The sequence below is a fragment of the Carassius carassius genome, chromosome 27, assembly GCF_963082965.1.
Source record: "Carassius carassius chromosome 27, fCarCar2.1, whole genome shotgun sequence".
NCBI lineage: Eukaryota > Metazoa > Chordata > Actinopteri > Cypriniformes > Cyprinidae > Carassius > Carassius carassius.
The window spans coordinates 312501-328901 of NC_081781.1; the positions used below are offsets into that span (position 1 = coordinate 312501).

Sequence of the window (16401 nt, forward strand, 5' to 3'; positions counted from 1 at the left end):
ATTTTATTATTATTTTTAAATTAAAATAAAAATAGAAATTTAGTATAGAAGAATTAAAGTATATAAATTGTATTTCTTTTTATTTCGATTATAAAAATATGCATGATAATCAAAAATGTTGCTTTGGGAAGTAATTTAAATAAAAATAAACAGAAATACTAAGAAAATCACAAGAGCGTATAACTAAAACTGTAAATAAATATGAAAATAGAAAGTAATTCAAAATATTAAAAACAACTTTAAAAGTAAATAATACTTTTTATAATAATAGTTTAAAAAATAATTTTATTCTGGGAAGAAAATGTGTTTATTTTTCATTAAAATAATGCACATAAAGTCTTCTGAATGAAGTCTTGAGTTAAGTGTGTTTATGTGTGAGGTGTGTGAGGTGTGTGTGTGTTTGTGTGAGAGCTGTGTGAGGTGTGTGTGTGTGAGAGCTGTGTGAGGTGTGTGTGTGTTTGTGTGAGAGCTGTGTGAGGTGTGTGTGTGTGAGAGCTGTGTGAGGTGTGTGTGTGTGTGTGTGAGAGCTGTGTGAGGTGTGTGTGTGTGAGAGCTGTGTGAGGTGTGTGTGTGTGTGTGTGAGAGCTGTGTGAGGTGTGTGTGTGTGAGAGCTGTGTGAGGTTTGTGTGTGAGAGCTGTGTGAGGTGTGTGTGTGTGAGAGCTGTGTGAGGTGTGTGTGTGTGAGAGCTGTGTGAGGTGTGTGTGTGAGAGCTGTGTGGGTGTGTGTGAGAGCTGTGTGAGGTGTGTGTGTGAGAGCTGTGTGAGGTGTGTGTGTGAGAGCTGTGTGAGGTGTGTGTGTGAGAGCTGTGTGAGGTGTGTGTGTGTGAGAGCTGTGTGAGGTGTGTGTGTGTGTGTGTGAGAGCTGTGTGAGGTGTGTGTGTGTGTGAGAGCTGTGTGAGGTGTGTGTGTGTGAGAGCTGTGTGAGGTGTGTGTGTGTGTGAGAGCTGTGTGAGGTGTGTGTGTGTGTGAGGTGTGTGTGTGTGTGAGAGCTGTGTGAGGTGTGTGTGTGTGTGTGAGGTGTGTGTGTGTGTGAGGTGTGTGTGTGTGTGTGTGAGAGCTGTGTGAGGTGTGTGTGTGTGTGTGAGAGCTGGGTGTGTCTGAAGTGCTGTGTGTGAGGTGTGTGTGTGTGTGTGTGTGTGTGTGTGTGTGAGAGCTGTGTGAGGTGTGTGTGTGTGAGAGCTGGGTGTGTCTGAAGTGCTGTGTGAGAGCTGTGTGAGGTGTGTGTGTGTGTGAGAGCTGTGTGAGGTGTGTGTGTGTGAGAGCTGTGTGAGGTGTGTGTGTGTGTGAGGTGTGTGTGTGTGAGCTGTGTGAGGTGTGTGTGTGTGTGTGAGAGCTGTGTGAGGTGTGTGTGTGTGTGAGAGCTGTGTGAGGTGTGTGTGTGTGTGAGGTGTGTGTGTGTGTGTGAGAGCTGTGTGAGGTGTGTGTGTGTGTGTGTGAGAGCTGGGTGTGTCTGAAGTGCTGTGTGTGAGGTGTGTGTGTGTGTGTGTGTGTGAGAGCTGTGTGAGGTGTGTGTGTGTGAGAGCTGTGTGAGGATTGTGTGTGTGAGAGTTGTGTGAAGTGTGTGTGTGTGAGCTGTGTGAGGTGTGTGTGTGTGTGTGAGAGCTGTGTGAGGTGTGTGTGTGAGAGCTGTGTGAGGTGTGTGTGTGTGTGTGAGAGCTGTGTGAGGTGTGTGTGTGAGAGCTGTGTGAGGTGTGTGTGTGTGAGAGCTGGGTGTGTCTGAAGTGCTGTGTGTGAGGTGTGTGTGTGTGTGTGTGTGTGAGAGCTGTGTGAGGTGTGTGTGTGTGAGAGCTGTGTGAGGATTGTGTGTGTGAGAGTTGTGTGAGGTGTGTGTGTGTGTGAGAGCTGTGTGAGGTGTGTGTGTGTGTGTGAGAGCTGTGTGAGGTGTGTGTGTGAGAGCTGTGTGAGGTGTGTGTGTGTGAGAGCTGTGTGAGGTGTGTGTGTGTGAGAGCTGTGTGAGGTGTGTGTGTGTGAGAGCTGTGTGAGGTGTGTGTGTGTGAGAGCTGTGTGAGGTGTGTGTGTGAGAGCTGTGTGAGGTGTGTGTGTGAGAGCTGTGTGAGGTGTGTGTGTGTGAGAGCTGTGTGAGGTGTGTGTGTGTGTGAGGTGTGTGTGTGTGTGTGAGAGCTGTGTGAGGTGTGTGTGTGTGTGAGGTGTGTGTGTGTGTGAAAGCTGTGTGAGGTGTGTGTGTGTGTGAGGTGTGTGTGTGTGTGTGAGAGCTGTGTGAGGTGTGTGTGTGTGTGTGAGAGCTGGGTGTGTCTGAAGTGCTGTGTGTGAGGTGTGTGTGTGTGTGTGTGTGTGAGAGCTGTGTGAGGTGTGTGTGTGTGAGAGCTGTGTGAGGTGTGTGTGTGTGAGGTGTGTGTGTGTGTGTGTGTGAGAGCTGTGTGAGGTGTGTGTGTGTGAGAGCTGTGTGAGGTGTGTGTGTGAGAGCTGTGTGAGGTGAGGTGTGTGTGTGTGTGTGAGAGCTGTGTGAGGTGTGTGTGTGTGAGCTGTGTGAGGTGTGTGTGTGTGTGTGTGTGAGGTGTGTGTGTGTGTGTGTGAGGTGTGTGTGTGTGAGAGCTGTGTGAGGTGTGTGTGTGTGAGAGCTGTGTGAGGTGAGGTGTGTGTGAGGTGTGTGTGTGTGAGAGCTGTGTGAGGTGAGGTGTGTGTGTGTGAGAGCTGTGTGAGGTGTGTGTGTGTGAGGTGTGTGTGTGAGAGCTGTGTGAGGTGAGGTGTGTGTGTGTGAGAGCTGTGTGAGGTGTGTGTGTGTGAGGTGTGTGTGTGTGAGAGCTGTGTGAGGTGAGGTGTGTGTGTGTGTGTGTGAGAGCTGTGTGAGGTGTGTGTGTGTGAGGTGTGTGTGTGTGAGCTGTGTGAGGTGTGTGTGTGTGTGTGTGTGAGAGCTGTGTGAGGTGTGTGTGTGTGAGGTGTGTGTGTGTGAGAGCTGTGTGAGGTGAGGTGTGTGTGTGTGAGGTGTGTGTGTGTGTGTGAGAGCTGTGTGAGGTGTGTGTGTTTGTGTGAGAGCTGTGTGAGGTGTGTGTGTTTGTGTGAGAGCTGTGTGAGGTGTGTGTGTTTGTGTGAGAGCTGTGTGAGGTGTGTGTGTGTGAGAGCTGTGTGAGGTGTGTGTGTGTGAGAGCTGGGTGAGGTGTGTGTGTGTGAGAGCTGTGTGAGGTGTGTGTGTGTGAGAGCTGTGTGAGGGGTGTGTGTGTGAGAGCTGTGTGAGGTGTGTGTGTGTGAGAGCTGTGTGAGGTGTGTGTGTGAGAGCTGTGTGAGGTGTGTGTGTGTGAGAGCTGTGTGAGGGGTGTGTGTGTGAGAGCTGTGTGAGGTGTGTGTGTGTGAGGTGTGTGTGTGAGAGCTGTGTGAGGTGTGTGTGTGAGAGCTGTGTGAGGTGTGTGTGTGTGAGAGAGCTGTGTGAGGTGTGTGTGTGTGAGAGCTGTGTGAGGTGTGTATGTGTGTGAGGTGTGTGTGTGTGTGTGTGTGTGTGAGAGCTGTGTGAGGTGTGTGTGTGTGAGAGCTGTGTGAGGTGTGTGTGTGAGAGCTGTGTGAGGTGTGTGTGTGAGAGCTGTGTGAGGTGTGTATGTGTGTGAGGTGTGTGTGTGTGTGTGTGAGAGCTGTGTGAGGTGTGTGTGTGAGAGCTGTGTGAGGTGTGTGTGTGAGAGCTGTGTGAGGTGTGTGTGTGTTTGTGTGAGAGCTGTGTGAGGTGTGTGTGTGTTTGTGTGAGAGCTGTGTGAGGTGTGTATGTGTGTGAGGTGTGTGTGTGTGTGTGTGTGAGAGCTGGGTGTGTCTGAAGTGCTGTGTGAGAGCTGTGTGAGGTGTGTGTGTGTTTGTGTGAGAGCTGTGTGAGGTGTGTGTGTGTTTGTGTGAGAGCTGTGTGAGGTGTGTGTGTGTTTGTGTGAGAGCTGTGTGAGGTGTGTGTGTGTTTGTGTGAGAGCTGTGTGAGGTGTGTGTGTGTTTGTGTGAGAGCTGTGTGAGGTGTGTGTGTGTTTGTGTGAGAGCTGTGTGAGGTGTGTGTGTGTTTGTGTGAGAGCTGTGTGAGGTGTGTGTGTGTTTGTGTGAGAGCTGTGTGAGGTGTGTATGTGTGTGAGGTGTGTGTGTGTGTGTGTGTGAGAGCTGGGTGTGTCTGAAGTGCTGTGTGTGATGCTCAGGTGTGACGGGCTTCAGAGCGTGTTCTCAGGAGCTGCTGAAGGTGCTGAAGGGCATCATTAAACAGCCTCCCGAGCTGAAGGACAGCAGCACCTTCTACGCCTTCTCTTATTACTTCGATCACGCCGTGGAGGCCGGACTCATCGGTGAGCACCAAACACCAGCGTGAATCCCTTTCTCAGGATTTATTCCTTGTTTTCCAGGACAGATACCCGAACATCCTTAAATCAAGACATATTTAGATGCAAAATGAACAGAAGTATTTTCTCCTGAGAAACTGATCAAAATAAAGTGTTTATACTCAACCTTCTGGTGCTTTTGACATAAAAAAAAGTAGTTTTTTTCTAAAATATTGTTTTACTTCAGCTGAATAGTACAAGACTTGGTAAAAATTTGCTGCTTGTCATGTAAACGAAAAAAGAAAAAACTATCATGTCACAAATAGAGGTATTGCATAAATATAATTTAGTACCATAAAATGTTACAAAAATTACAATACATTCTTTTCACTGAAATAAAAAACAATTGGTAAATTTTGATCAGGAAATAAATCTTTAAGTTAATCCCAAACTCACTTCATTTTGATCAACTTCTCTGAAAACAAGACTTCAGATCTTGTCATATTTCACATCTATGATTTAAGACATTTGCACTGAAATAGAAGACAAAAATATTGCACTTTTACAGTAAAGGTTGTTTCTTTGTGTTTTCCCTTCAACTTATTCCTTAAATGTTGTCTATTTGGTCTGAAGAAGTCTTGTTAAACCAGAAAGCGTGTTAGTTTGTGACTGAGAATGAATCTCTTGAGCGCTGCAGATGAAAGCAGAGGAGGAGCCGTGAAGATCCGAGACTTCAAGAAGAGAGCAAAGGAGGGTGAGACTCCTCTTCACCTTCATATCTCATATACATGATCACACAAACCCAACACCAGTGCTTCTGTGTGTGTGTTGTAGTGTGTAACCGTCCGTCTGAACGCACTCAGCTCAATCCGTTCCTCTGCATGGATCTCACATACATCGTCTGTCTGCTCAAAGATGGCTTCGGCTTTAAGGAAAGCACCGTCCTTCAGGTACGTCTCTAACCTGCTGTAAACTGACTGGTTAACTAGAGTTAATTAACCAGTAACTAGTTAACCCTGCTGCTTGTGTTTCCAGCTGACCAAGAAGGTGAGGAACGTGGAGACCAGCTGGGCTTTAGGAGCTGCGATCTACCACTCCCAGAAGTTCAGGATCCATTAAAGAGCTTCAGAGAAAGAAACCGTCTCTGAGATGAACTGATTCCTCAGGAGCACAGATCTGCAGACGACTATATGCTGTTGTTGTTTACATTACTGAGCGAATGTTACGATTTACAGCAGTCTGTCTTTAATACAGCGGAGCTTTTCTTTTTTCCCCCGAAAATATTTAAAATCACTCTTACACTTGTCAAAATCACTTTTACACTCGTCAAAATCGACTTTTTTTCAAAATCACTTTTACACTCGTCAAAGTCTACTTTTTCAAAATCAAATTTACATTAATCAAAATCAACTTTACACTCGTCAAAATCCACCTTTTTGCTAAATAAAATTTACACTCGTCAATCTACTTTTTCAAAATCAACTTTACACTCGACAAAATCTACTTTTTCAAAATCAACTTTACACTCGTCAAAATCCACCTTTTTGCTAAATAAAATTTACACTCGTCAATCTACTTTTTCAAAATCAACTTTACACTCGACAAAATCTACTTTTTCAAAATCAACTTTACACTCGTCAAAATAAACTTTTTTCAAAATCTAATTTACACTCGTCAGTCAACTTTTTTCAAAATTAAATTTACATTTGTCAAAATCGACTTTTTTCAATATCAAATTTACACTCATCAAAATCAACTTTACACTCATCAAAATCAACTTTACACTTGGCAAAATCTACCTTTTTGCAAAATCAAATTTACACTCATCTTATCAACTTAACACTTGTCAAAATCAACTTTACACTTGTCAAAATCAACTTTTTTTCAAAATCAAATTTACACTCGTCAAAACCTACTTTTTTTCAAAAATAAACTTTAAACTCGTCAAAATCAAAAAACAAAATGTAAGTACTTTTTCTGTTTGTAAAAAATAAAAAACAAAATTCGCTCACCAAAACTTTTTTGTTTGTCGAAATCAACTGAATTAGTAGTTTCTCGTTATGGTTCAGGGATTCTGTTGGAAAGCTCACATGTGTACGCCGAATGAAGGGACATGACTTCACAGGCTGTGTTAGAATAAACATTGTTTAGTGGCATGTCAATGTTATGTTGTTGTTGATGTTTATTTTCAGATTGCAATTAATAACAATAAATGTCTGATTGGAAGGTGTATGAGTGGTTCTGTAGTGTTTCTTAAGATGAAAAGATGTACTCGAGAAGCACGTTTCTTAAAAGAGTTTATTTACAAAAGCAGCATTAGAGCAAAGCCACCACATCATCGCTGTAGGCGTGGCCCGTCGTCATGGTGACCAGGTCATGGGGCGGAGTCAGAACCACAACGTCGTCTGCTGCACCTGAGCACACAGAACACGTGTGATGATGTCACAGCCGCGAATCACGTGACCGTGTCAGAGAGAGCATGCGGTCGTACCTTGAGTCGGTAAGATAGCATGATGCAGATTGACGCTGATCATCGAATCACCGCCGCCATCCGCCTCCAGCAGACTGCTGTGAGTGAGCGCTTCAGCTGTCAATCACACACACACACCACTGAACTCAACTGAAAGGGTCACTCTTAGCATGTTTAAAGCGTGATTCAGTGCTGATCATGATTGTGTTACCGGTGTCTCTGCTGTCCGGCGGCTGCGTCTCGTCGCTGTGTCTCTTCTTCATGTGAACGTTCCTGCTGCCGCTCTGAGAGAACGTCTTCCCGCAGATGGAGCACACATGCGGCTTCTCACCTGAGCACAGCACACACATCTCACACACACTCTTTAAACACTGAGTATAATCTGAGCCCGTCTGATCAAACAGTAACACAAGCACATTATTATGTGTATCAGTTCATAAAGAGCCAGTGTAGAGAGACGAGTCAATGATTCAGAGCAGCAGGAGTCATGTGACCTCACCCGAGTGGACGAGCATGTGTTTGCGCAGACTGGAATATTCTGCGAAAGATCGACCGCAGCCTTCAGCTTCACACAGGAAGGGCTTTTCACCTGAAATACAGTTTGAATGATATGAATCAGTACTTACATCATCTCATTACTGACAACATTCATACAAATTATTACCAAATATTTAAATACATATAATAACTAAATTTCTAAGAAACATTTATAATATCCAGGTTAACATAATCTTATGCAATTCTATTTGATATTACATTATATATATATATATATATATATGTGTGAGTGTGTGTGTGTGTGTGTGTACCGGCGTGTGTGTGTGTGTGTGTGTACCGGTGTGTGTGTGTCTGTGTTTACCGGTATGGGTATGTGTGTCTGTGTGTGTACCGGTATGTGTGTATGTGTGTCTGTGTGTGTGTACCGGTATGTGTGTATGTGTGTCTGTGTGTGTGTACCGGTGTGTGTGTGTGTGTGTGTGTGTCTGTACCGGTGTGTGTGTGTGTGTGTTTGTACCGGTGTGTGTGTATGTGTGTGAGTGTCTGTGTGTGTACCGGTGTGTGTGTATGTTTGTGTGTGTGTGTGTCTGTGTGTACCGGTGTGTGTGTGTGTGTGTTTACCGGTGTGTGTGTGTGTGTGTGTACCAGTGTATGTGTGTGTGTCTGTGTGTACCGGTGTGTGTGTCTGTGTGTACCGGTGTGTGTGTGTCTGTGTGTGTGTACCGGTATGTGTGTATGTGTGTCTGTACCAGTGTGTGTGTGTGTGTGTGTCTATGTGTGTGAGTGTCTGTACCGGTGTGTGTGTGTGTATGTGTGTGAGTGTCTGTGTGTGAGTGTCTGTGTGTGTACCGGTGTGTGTGTGTGTGTGTGTCTATGTGTGTGAGTGTCTGTACCGGTGTGTGTGTGTATGTGTGTGAGTGTCTGTGTCTGTACCGGTGTGTGTGTATGTGTGTGTGTGTGTGTCTGTACCGGTGTGTGTGTGTGTGTGTGTCTGTACCAGTGTGTGTGTGTGTGTGTGTGTCTGTACCGGTGTGTGTGTGTGTGTGTCTGTACCGGTGTGTGTGTGTATGTGTGTGTGTGTCTGTGTGTACCGGTGTGTGTGTCTGTGTGTACCGGTGTGTGTGTGTCTGTGTGTGTGTACCGGTGTGTGTGTGTGTGTGTCTATGTGTGTGAGTGTCTGTACCGGTTTGTGTGTATGTGTGTGAGTGTCTGTCTGTGTGTGAGTGTCTGTGTGTGTACCGGTGTGTGTGTGTGTGTGTGTGTGTGTGTGTGTGTGTGTGTACCGGTGTGTGTGTACTGGTGTGTGTGTTTACCGGTGTGTGTGTGTGTACCGGTGTGTGTGTATGTGTGTGTGTGTGTGTGTGTATGTGTGTCTGTACCGGTGTGTGTGTGTATGTGTGTGAGTGTCTGTGTGTGTACCGGTGTGTGTGTGTGTGTGTGTGTGTACCGGTGTGTGTGTGGGTGTCTGTGTGTGTACCGGTGTGTGTGTCTGTGTGTACCGGTGTGTGTACTGGTGTGTGTGTGTCTGTGTGTGTGTGTACCGGTGTGTGTGTGTGTGTGTGTGTGTGTCTGTACCGGTGTGTGTGTATGTGTGTGTGTGTGTGTGTGTCTGTACCGGTGTGTGTGTGTGTCTGTACCGGTGTGTGTGTGTATGTGTGTGAGTGTCTGTGTGTGTACCGGTGTGTGTGTGGGTGTCTGTGTGTGTACCGGTGTGTGTGTCTGTGTGTACCGGTGTGTGTGTACTGGTGTGTGTGTTTACCGGTGTGTGTGTGTATGTGTGTGTGTACCAGTGTATGTGTGTGTGTCTGTGTGTACCGGTTTGTGTTTACCGGTGTGTGTGTGTCTGTGTGTGTGTGTACCGGTATGTGTGTCTGTGTGTGTGTACCGGTGTGTGTGTATGTGTGTGAGTGTGTGTGTACCGGTGTGTGTGTGTACGTGTGTGTCTGTACCGGTGTGTGTGTATGTGTGTGAGTGTCTGTGTGTGTACCGATGTGTGTGTGTGTGTGTGTGTGTGTCTGTGTCTGTACCGGTGTGTGTGTATGTGTGTGAGTGTCTGTGTCTGTACCGGTGTGTGTGTGTGTCTGTACCGGTGTGTGTGTATGTGTTTACCGGTGTGTGTGTGTCTGTGTATGTGTTTACCGGTGTGTGTGTGTCTGTGTGTGTACCGGTGTGTGAGTGTCTGTGTGTCTGTACCGGTGTGTGTGTATGTGTGTGAGTGTCTGTGTGTGTACCGGTGTGTGTGTGTGTGTGTGTGTGTCTGTACCGGTGTGTGTGTATGTGTGTGTACCGGTGTGTGTGTGTGTGTGTGTGTGTGTCTGTACCGGTGTGTGTGTATGTGTGTGAGTGTCTGTGTGTGTACCGGTGTGTGTGTGTGTGTGTGTGTCTGTACCGGTGTGTGTGTATGTGTGTGAGTGTCTGTGTGTGTACCGGTGTGTGTGTATGTGTTTACCGGTGTGTGTGTGTCTGTGTACCGGTGTGTGTGTGTATGTGTTTACCGGTGTGTGTGTGTCTGTGTTTACCGGTGTGTGTGTGTCTGTGTGTGTCTGTACCGGTGTGTGTGTGTGTCTGTACCGGTGTGTGTGTATGTGTGTGAGTGTCTGTGTGTGTGCCGGTGTGTGTGTGTGTGTGTACTGGTGTGTGTGTTTACCGGTGTGTGTGTGTATGTGTGTGTGTACCAGTGTATGTGTGTGTGTCTGTGTGTACCGGTTTGTGTGTACCGGTATGTGTGTCTGTGTGTGTGTACCGGTGTGTGTGTGTACGTGTGTGTCTGTACCGGTGTGTGTGTATGTGTGTGAGTGTCTGTGTGTCTGTACCGGTGTGTGTGTATGTGTGTGAGTGTCTGTGTGTGTACCGGTGTGTGTGTGTGTGTGTGTGTGTGTCTGTGTCTGTACCGGTGTGTGTGTATGTGTGTGTGTGTGTGTCTGTACCGGTGTGTGTGTGTATGTGTGTGAGTGTCTGTGTGTACCGGTGTGTGTGTATGTGTTTACCTGTGTGTGTGTGCGTACCGGTATGTGTGTGTACCGGTGAGTGAGTGTCTGTGTGTCTGTACCGGTGTGTGTGTATGTGTGTGAGTGTCTGTGTGTGTACCGGTGTGTGTGTGTGTGTACTGGTGTGTGTGTTTACCGGTGTGTGTGTGTATGTGTGTGTGTACCAGTGTATGTGTGTGTGTCTGTGTGTACCGGTTTGTGTTTACCGGTGTGTGTGTATGTGTGTCTGTGTGTGTGTACCGGTGTGTGTGTCTGTACCGGTGTGTGTGTACGTGTGTGTCTGTACCGGTGTGTGTGTGTATGTGTGTGTGTGTCTGTACCGGTGTGTGTGTATGTGTGTGAGTGTCTGTGTGTGTACCGGTGTGTGTGTATGTGTGTGAGTGTCTGTGTGTGTACCGGTGTGTGTGTATGTGTGTCTGTGTGTGTGTGTACGGGTGTGTGTGTGTACCGGTGTGTGAGTGTCTGTACCGGTGTGTGTGTGTGTGTACCGGTGTGTGTGTGTGAGTGTCTGTGTGTGTACCGGTGTGTGTGTGTGTGTGTACTGGTGTGTGTGTGTACTGGTGTGTGTGTGTGTGTGTGTACCGGTGTGTGTGTGTGTGTGTGTACCGGTGTGTGTGTGTGAGTGTCTGTGTGTGTACCGGTGTGTGTGTGTATCGGTGTGTGTGTGTGTGTACCGGTGTGTGTGTGTGTGTGTACTGGTGTGTGTGTGTGTGTGTGTGTACCGGTGTGTGTGTGTGAGTGTCTGTGTGTGTACCGGTGTGTGTGTGTGTGTGTACTGGTGTGTGTGTGTGTGTGTGTACTGGTGTGTGTGTGTGTGTGTGTGTGTGTGTGTACCGGTGTGTGTGTGTGTGTGTGTGTGTGTGTACCGGTGTGTGTGTGTGAGTGTCTGTGTGTGTACCGGTGTGTGTGTGTATCGGTGTGTGTGTGTGTGTACCGGTGTGTGTGTGTGTGTACCGGTGTGTGTGTGTGTACCGGTGTGTGTGTGTGTGTGTGTGTACCGGTGTGTGTGTGTACCGGTGTGTGTGTGTGTGTGTGTGTACCGGTGTGTGTGTGTACTGGTGTGTGTGTGTGTGTGTACTGGTGTGTGTGTGTGTGTGTGTGTACCGGTGTGTGTGTGTGTGTGTGTGTACCGGTGTGTGTGTGTGTGTGTGTGTGTGTACCGGTGTGTGTGTGTGTGTGTGTACCGGTGTGTGTGTGTGTGTGTACCGGTGTGTGTGCGTCTGTGGTTCTTCAGGTTGCCGGCGGTGGTGAACTTCTTGCCGCAGTTCTTCTCGCTGCAGATGAAGGGTTTCTCTCCGTTGTGTGTTCTCATGTGAACCTGCAGCCGCTGCAGAACATAGAAACTCTTCCCACAACCCTCGGCGTCGCAGCAGAACGTACGGTCGTTCCTGAAACACACACACACACACACGTCAGCAAACACACACAACTCCGTCGCTGTACATACATAGTTTTCATGTGATATTACCAGTGCTGGGGGTAACACATCGGGGTGTGGGTTCGATTCCCAGAGGAACATATGTTAGGTAAAAACATGTTTGCCTGAATGCGCTGTAAGTCGCTTCGGATAAAAGCGTCTGCTAAATGCATAAATGTAAATGAGTTACTTAATCAGATGAGGTTTTTAAAGTAACTAGTAATGTATTTCTTTTAAATCGAGAAGGAAATATTTGAGTAACTTTTTCAAATAAGTTCCTCTGTTTCTCATGTATTAATGATTTACTGCTCAAGAAACATTTCTGATTATTATCAATGTTAGACACAGTTGTGCTGCTCAATATTTCTGTGGAAACTTTGGTACACTGCCATTCAAACGTTTAGTTTTTTGAAAGAAATGAACAGTTTCATTGGTCTGCGGTGCATGTATGGCCCCAGCGTGTGAGTGCAGGCGTGTGCACGTGTGTGTGATGCTGGTCACCGGTGTGTCTTCAGATGGTATCTGAGGTGTGCTGGGTAGCTGAAGGTCCGGTGGCAGCTGTCGTAGGGGCAGCGGTGGATCTTCTCTGACCGGACCCTGGGCTCCTGCTTCTGCTCGGACTCAGACTGACCGCTGAGGATGTGGTCAGGGCTGCTGCGTGCGTCTCTGGCCAGCTGTGCTCGTGTGGCGGCGATCAGACTGTCATGAGCCAGCTCCTGGACCCGCAGGTACCACGGCGCTCCGCAGTCTCCAGACGAAACCTCCTCCTGCGCCTCGTCCACATCGTCCTGAACCAACACCAGCGGCTCGGCCGACAGCCCTGCAACACACACACCGCGTCACTACATGTGTGTGTGTGTGTGTGTGTGTACCGACAGCCCTGCAACACACACACTGTGTCACCTGAAACAACACTTAGTGCAACCATCTCAATTACTTCATTAAAGGAATGGAACTACACTGCAAAAAATGATTCTCTTACTCAGTATTATTGTTCTGTTTTCTAGTATAAATGTCTCAATATTCTTGAATTAAGATGCATTCACTCTACAAGTATTATGATTGTAGATAAGCGTCGCACCTTTGGCGAGATTGAGCAGGACGTAAGACGAGCTGTCGTGATTCTGGAGGTCCTGCAGGATAGGGGGTGGGGTCTGTGCTGGAGGGGGAGGAGTCTGCAGCTGAACCACCAATGGGCTTCGCTCAGGGCCGAAGTCTGACAGCGAGGGGGAGGAGCCATGACTCAGAGCACTCTCTGAAGAACACAACAATCAAAGAATGAACTGAATTAATCTTCACATGTGACATTTTTTACAATATTTCTAAGCAAATTCTAAAATTCTTGAAAGAAAACCAATTGTAAGGTAGCTCTTTACTGTTTTTAAACTTAAATAAATAAAAATATATTTGAATTAGAATTTTAAATACATTATGACATAGCCAAGTTAGTGTTTTGGCTGTTTTTGTTCTTTCTAAACACATATAATAATGATAATGGCAAAAGAAATGGTGCCTTAAAAATATATATGTACTTATACGTGCAGTACTTCTGAAAATATAAAAGACAGGTGTACAAATAAAATCCTTTTTATTAAGATATAAAAGCTTATGCATTTGTAAATGACTCCGATGTTAGGATAGATGTAATAAAAAAAGTAATAAAATTAAAATAAACAATTCAAGTTTATTTGTATAGCGCTTTTTACGATACAAATCATTGCAAAGTAACGTTACAGAAAATTAAGTTTCTACAATATTTAGTAGTAGCTTATCTATTTATCTAAATGAATAAAAATAAATAAAATCAAATAATAAAAATATTCTTACATTACTGACAACACAGTCATTAGTTAAAATATCAGATCAAAATATAAACGTAATTTGTAAATTACTCAGATTGTTGAGATAGATGTAAGGGTAAAAGAATAAAATTAAATATAAATGAAATAAAATAATAAATAAAAGTAAATTAAAAATAAAATAATAAATAAAATATTTCAACACAACTGACCACACAGTCATTAAACTGAGATGTTTGTGAGAATATAAAAGCAGAAGTTTGGAGCTGTTTTCCCGAAGGTTTTCTCCGTTGACTCAGGTGTGTTTGTACCTGTGTACCTGTGTTTGGGGTGGGGTTTGGCGCAGTGGATAAGACACATGCCTTTGGTGTGAGAGAGCCGGGTTCGAATCCACTGTGAGACACCAATGTGTCCCTGAGCAAGACACTTAACCCCTAGTTGCTCCAGAGGCGTGCGACCTCTGACATATATAGCAATTGTAAGTCGCTTTGGATAAAAGCGTCAGCTAAATGAAGAAATGTAAATGTAAATGTACCTGGCAGATCCAGCGGGCCGCACTGTGAGGACGACAGCAGCACAGCGCAGGATGCTTTAGTGTCCACTTCCTCCAGACTCCGACCCAGCGGGACACACGCGTTCTGAACAAACTCAACCAACAGCTGCACCACGCACACACACACACAGAGAGAGAGAGAGAGACACACACACAGAGAGAGAGACACACACACACACACACAGAGAGAGAGACACACACACACACAGAGAGAGAGAGAGAGAGAGAGAGAGAGAGAGAGAGAGACACACACACACAGAGACACACACACACACATCAGTGAACTAACACACTGCTCATCTGATACATCAGTCATGCATCCTCCAGTAACAACAGAGATGATGATCACTGAAATAATGTTCAGTGTATACATCAGTGCACGATCACCACAGAAGAGTTTGATGGTTTAATGCTTCAAAATGATGGAATTAAGATTAAGCCATATATATTAATTTTCCTGTAAAACAAAATTAACGTTATTATATTTTAAATACTATTTTTATTTATTTATAGTAAAACTAGGAAATTTAGGAGAATAAAATATTTTCATATTTTCTGTTTCCATTTTATTTTGTTATAATTTTATACATTTCGTTTAAAGATAATTTTATTACAGATTTTTTTTTAAACAGTATTAATTAACTATAATAACCCCGACATTGTTCATGTAAAAGACAAGAAAAAATGTAGAAAATTATATATGTGTATATATATATAATAATAGAAGCATTTACTCTTGTTAATTTATAGTAAAATTAAAAATAAAACACATTTTTATATTTATTATTAATTATTATTGTTGCAAAATACAAATATATTTTTTTTAATTGACTGTTATTCTTTTATTCACTGTAAAGAAACAGCAGTTAATGTCCTCTACAAAAAAAAAAAAAAAAAAAAAATATATATATATATATATATATATATAAATAAAATATTTACCAAAAAGTTATTTTAGTAATAATAATAATTTTAGCAGTAGTAGTATTTTATATGCATATTTATATATAAACTAAATGTTTGCCAAAATGTGAACACAGACAACCTGGAATTAAAAAAAAAAAAAGATTAAATTGCAAAAATGCCACTCAGTTTTTCCCTAAACCGAGCAACCCTAATATGAGGAATCAGGAGTTTTGAGGAGAGTAATACCTCAGGTTTGGAGTCCAGTTCATCAGAAAGCATGGATTCAGCCGGATGTGATCTGTGCACACAGAGAGAACACACAGTCTAAATATGAAGAACACCAGTCATATATCAGAGATTATTAATAGAGCAGTGTCTCACCAGCGCGGCTCTGCGTCACAGATCTGAACACACTCACGTCAGAGACGCGCCGTCATGACGCCTGCGTGACGTCACGAACACATTAACATACTAATGAGCGCACTCCTCAAAACACGCAAAAATATGAAAAAGATCGAGCTGTGCTGAACAAACCCAGTCAAACTTTCATATCAGCACAATCACATATTAATGAATATAAAGCGAACGATTCGCATAAGTTCATAAATAATGATGAAATCATCAGAAATCAAGTTAACACGCTTTTGAATCGATCACAAGGCTGTGAGAGACTAGTAAACCTCAACTCAAGCTATTTATCAACGACAGGTCTGATATTATTACTAAAGATGTCTTATAAACACCAGGTATTCGTCACAAGGAAGAATAGCATTAGCCACCGTTAGCTGGAGCTCAATCTCTGTCGTTCTGCTCGCTCTCCTACAATCAAACACCTCAGACACGTGTGAAGATGATGTTTAAATCACACACTCATCTTTATTTTTCTCTGTTTACCTTCATCGCGGTGTTCTGGAGCCGCTAGCGGAGCTAAACACAAACACGAAGACGGATGGAGAACACTTCCGGGTCGCGCGCGCGCACGCGAGGACGACTGTACTTCTGGGTGAAGAAAAGACTCTTTATTAGTGTTAGGGCAATATGGACTGATTTATTTTGCCAAAAATTAGTTGCTTTTCGTTGAGCGATGCACTTTGTGAATGCGTTAATCGAATCGTTAGCGGCTTTCTTCACTCACGATGAACCGATTCTCTGATTCTTTTGAACCGATTCTTTCTGAAAGACAACTATTTCTGAATCAGAAAATATAATTACACTGAAAACATACAAAAACACATAATTATATGACAATAATATTTTTCTTAAATATTATTTTTAAACACAGTAAAATGTTACCAAATTACGTTTTTCATTTTATTTTCCATTTTAACTTTAATTTTAGTTACATTTTTGCTTTAACTTAAATTATTTTTTGCTATTTTTCAACAAAAAATATATTTTTATATGCTTATTTAAACATTTTAAAAGTTAAAAGTAAATGGAAATCAGAAATGTTTCCTTGCCTTTTCTAAAATATTTAATTAGCATTTTATTTAGTAAATTGATTTTTTTATTTTTTATTATGTTCCTATATTTTTATTT

General features: G+C 43.8%; 2 protein-coding genes across 3 annotated transcripts in view; one reads left to right on the plus strand and one right to left on the minus strand.

The window, feature by feature from the left end:
• entpd5b (ectonucleoside triphosphate diphosphohydrolase 5b) overlaps positions 1 to 5509 on the plus strand; it is a 15576-nt gene extending 10067 nt beyond the window's left edge. The window contains exons 12-15 of the mRNA XM_059512001.1: positions 4116 to 4259; positions 4930 to 4986; positions 5067 to 5182; positions 5268 to 5509. Coding sequence (XP_059367984.1) covers positions 4116 to 4259; positions 4930 to 4986; positions 5067 to 5182; positions 5268 to 5351 — 401 coding nt within the window. The 3' untranslated portion in view covers positions 5352 to 5509. The remainder of the gene's footprint in view (positions 1 to 4115; positions 4260 to 4929; positions 4987 to 5066; positions 5183 to 5267) is intronic.
• A 1003-nt stretch (positions 5510 to 6512) lies between these two features.
• Positions 6513 to 15939, minus strand: znf410 (zinc finger protein 410). 2 transcript variants are annotated; one of them, XM_059511978.1, is made up of 11 exons: positions 15757 to 15939; positions 15244 to 15304; positions 15109 to 15160; positions 13939 to 14062; positions 12656 to 12859; positions 12106 to 12424; positions 11394 to 11575; positions 7197 to 7291; positions 6914 to 7028; positions 6724 to 6819; positions 6513 to 6646 (listed from the first exon to the last, which is right to left on the minus strand). In XM_059511978.1, exons 3-11 carry the CDS (start codon positions 15139 to 15141, stop codon positions 6549 to 6551), a joined length of 1266 nt encoding a protein of 421 aa, XP_059367961.1. In that variant the 5' UTR covers positions 15142 to 15160; positions 15244 to 15304; positions 15757 to 15939; the 3' UTR covers positions 6513 to 6548. The 2 variants fall into 2 exon arrangements, with proteins under 2 accessions (XP_059367961.1, XP_059367962.1); XM_059511979.1 differs by having other exon boundaries at positions 12686 to 12859; positions 15757 to 15928.
• Positions 15940 to 16401: the final 462 nt, after the last annotated feature.

What these genes read in the sequence shown, in the direction of transcription:
- znf410 (XM_059511978.1), bottom strand. Translation starts at nt 15,141, where the DNA reads ATGCTTTCTGATGAACTGGACTCCAAACCTGAG. An exon ending in TATCTACAATCATAATACTT is followed by an intron (nt 12,425 to 12,655) that starts GTAGAGTGAATG and finishes TGTGTGTTGCAG; the next exon opens with GGCTGTCGGCCGAGCCGCTG. An exon ending in TGCTCGTCCACTCGGGTGAG is followed by an intron (nt 7,029 to 7,196) that starts GTCACATGACTC and finishes TGCTCAGGTGAG; the next exon opens with AAGCCGCATGTGTGCTCCAT.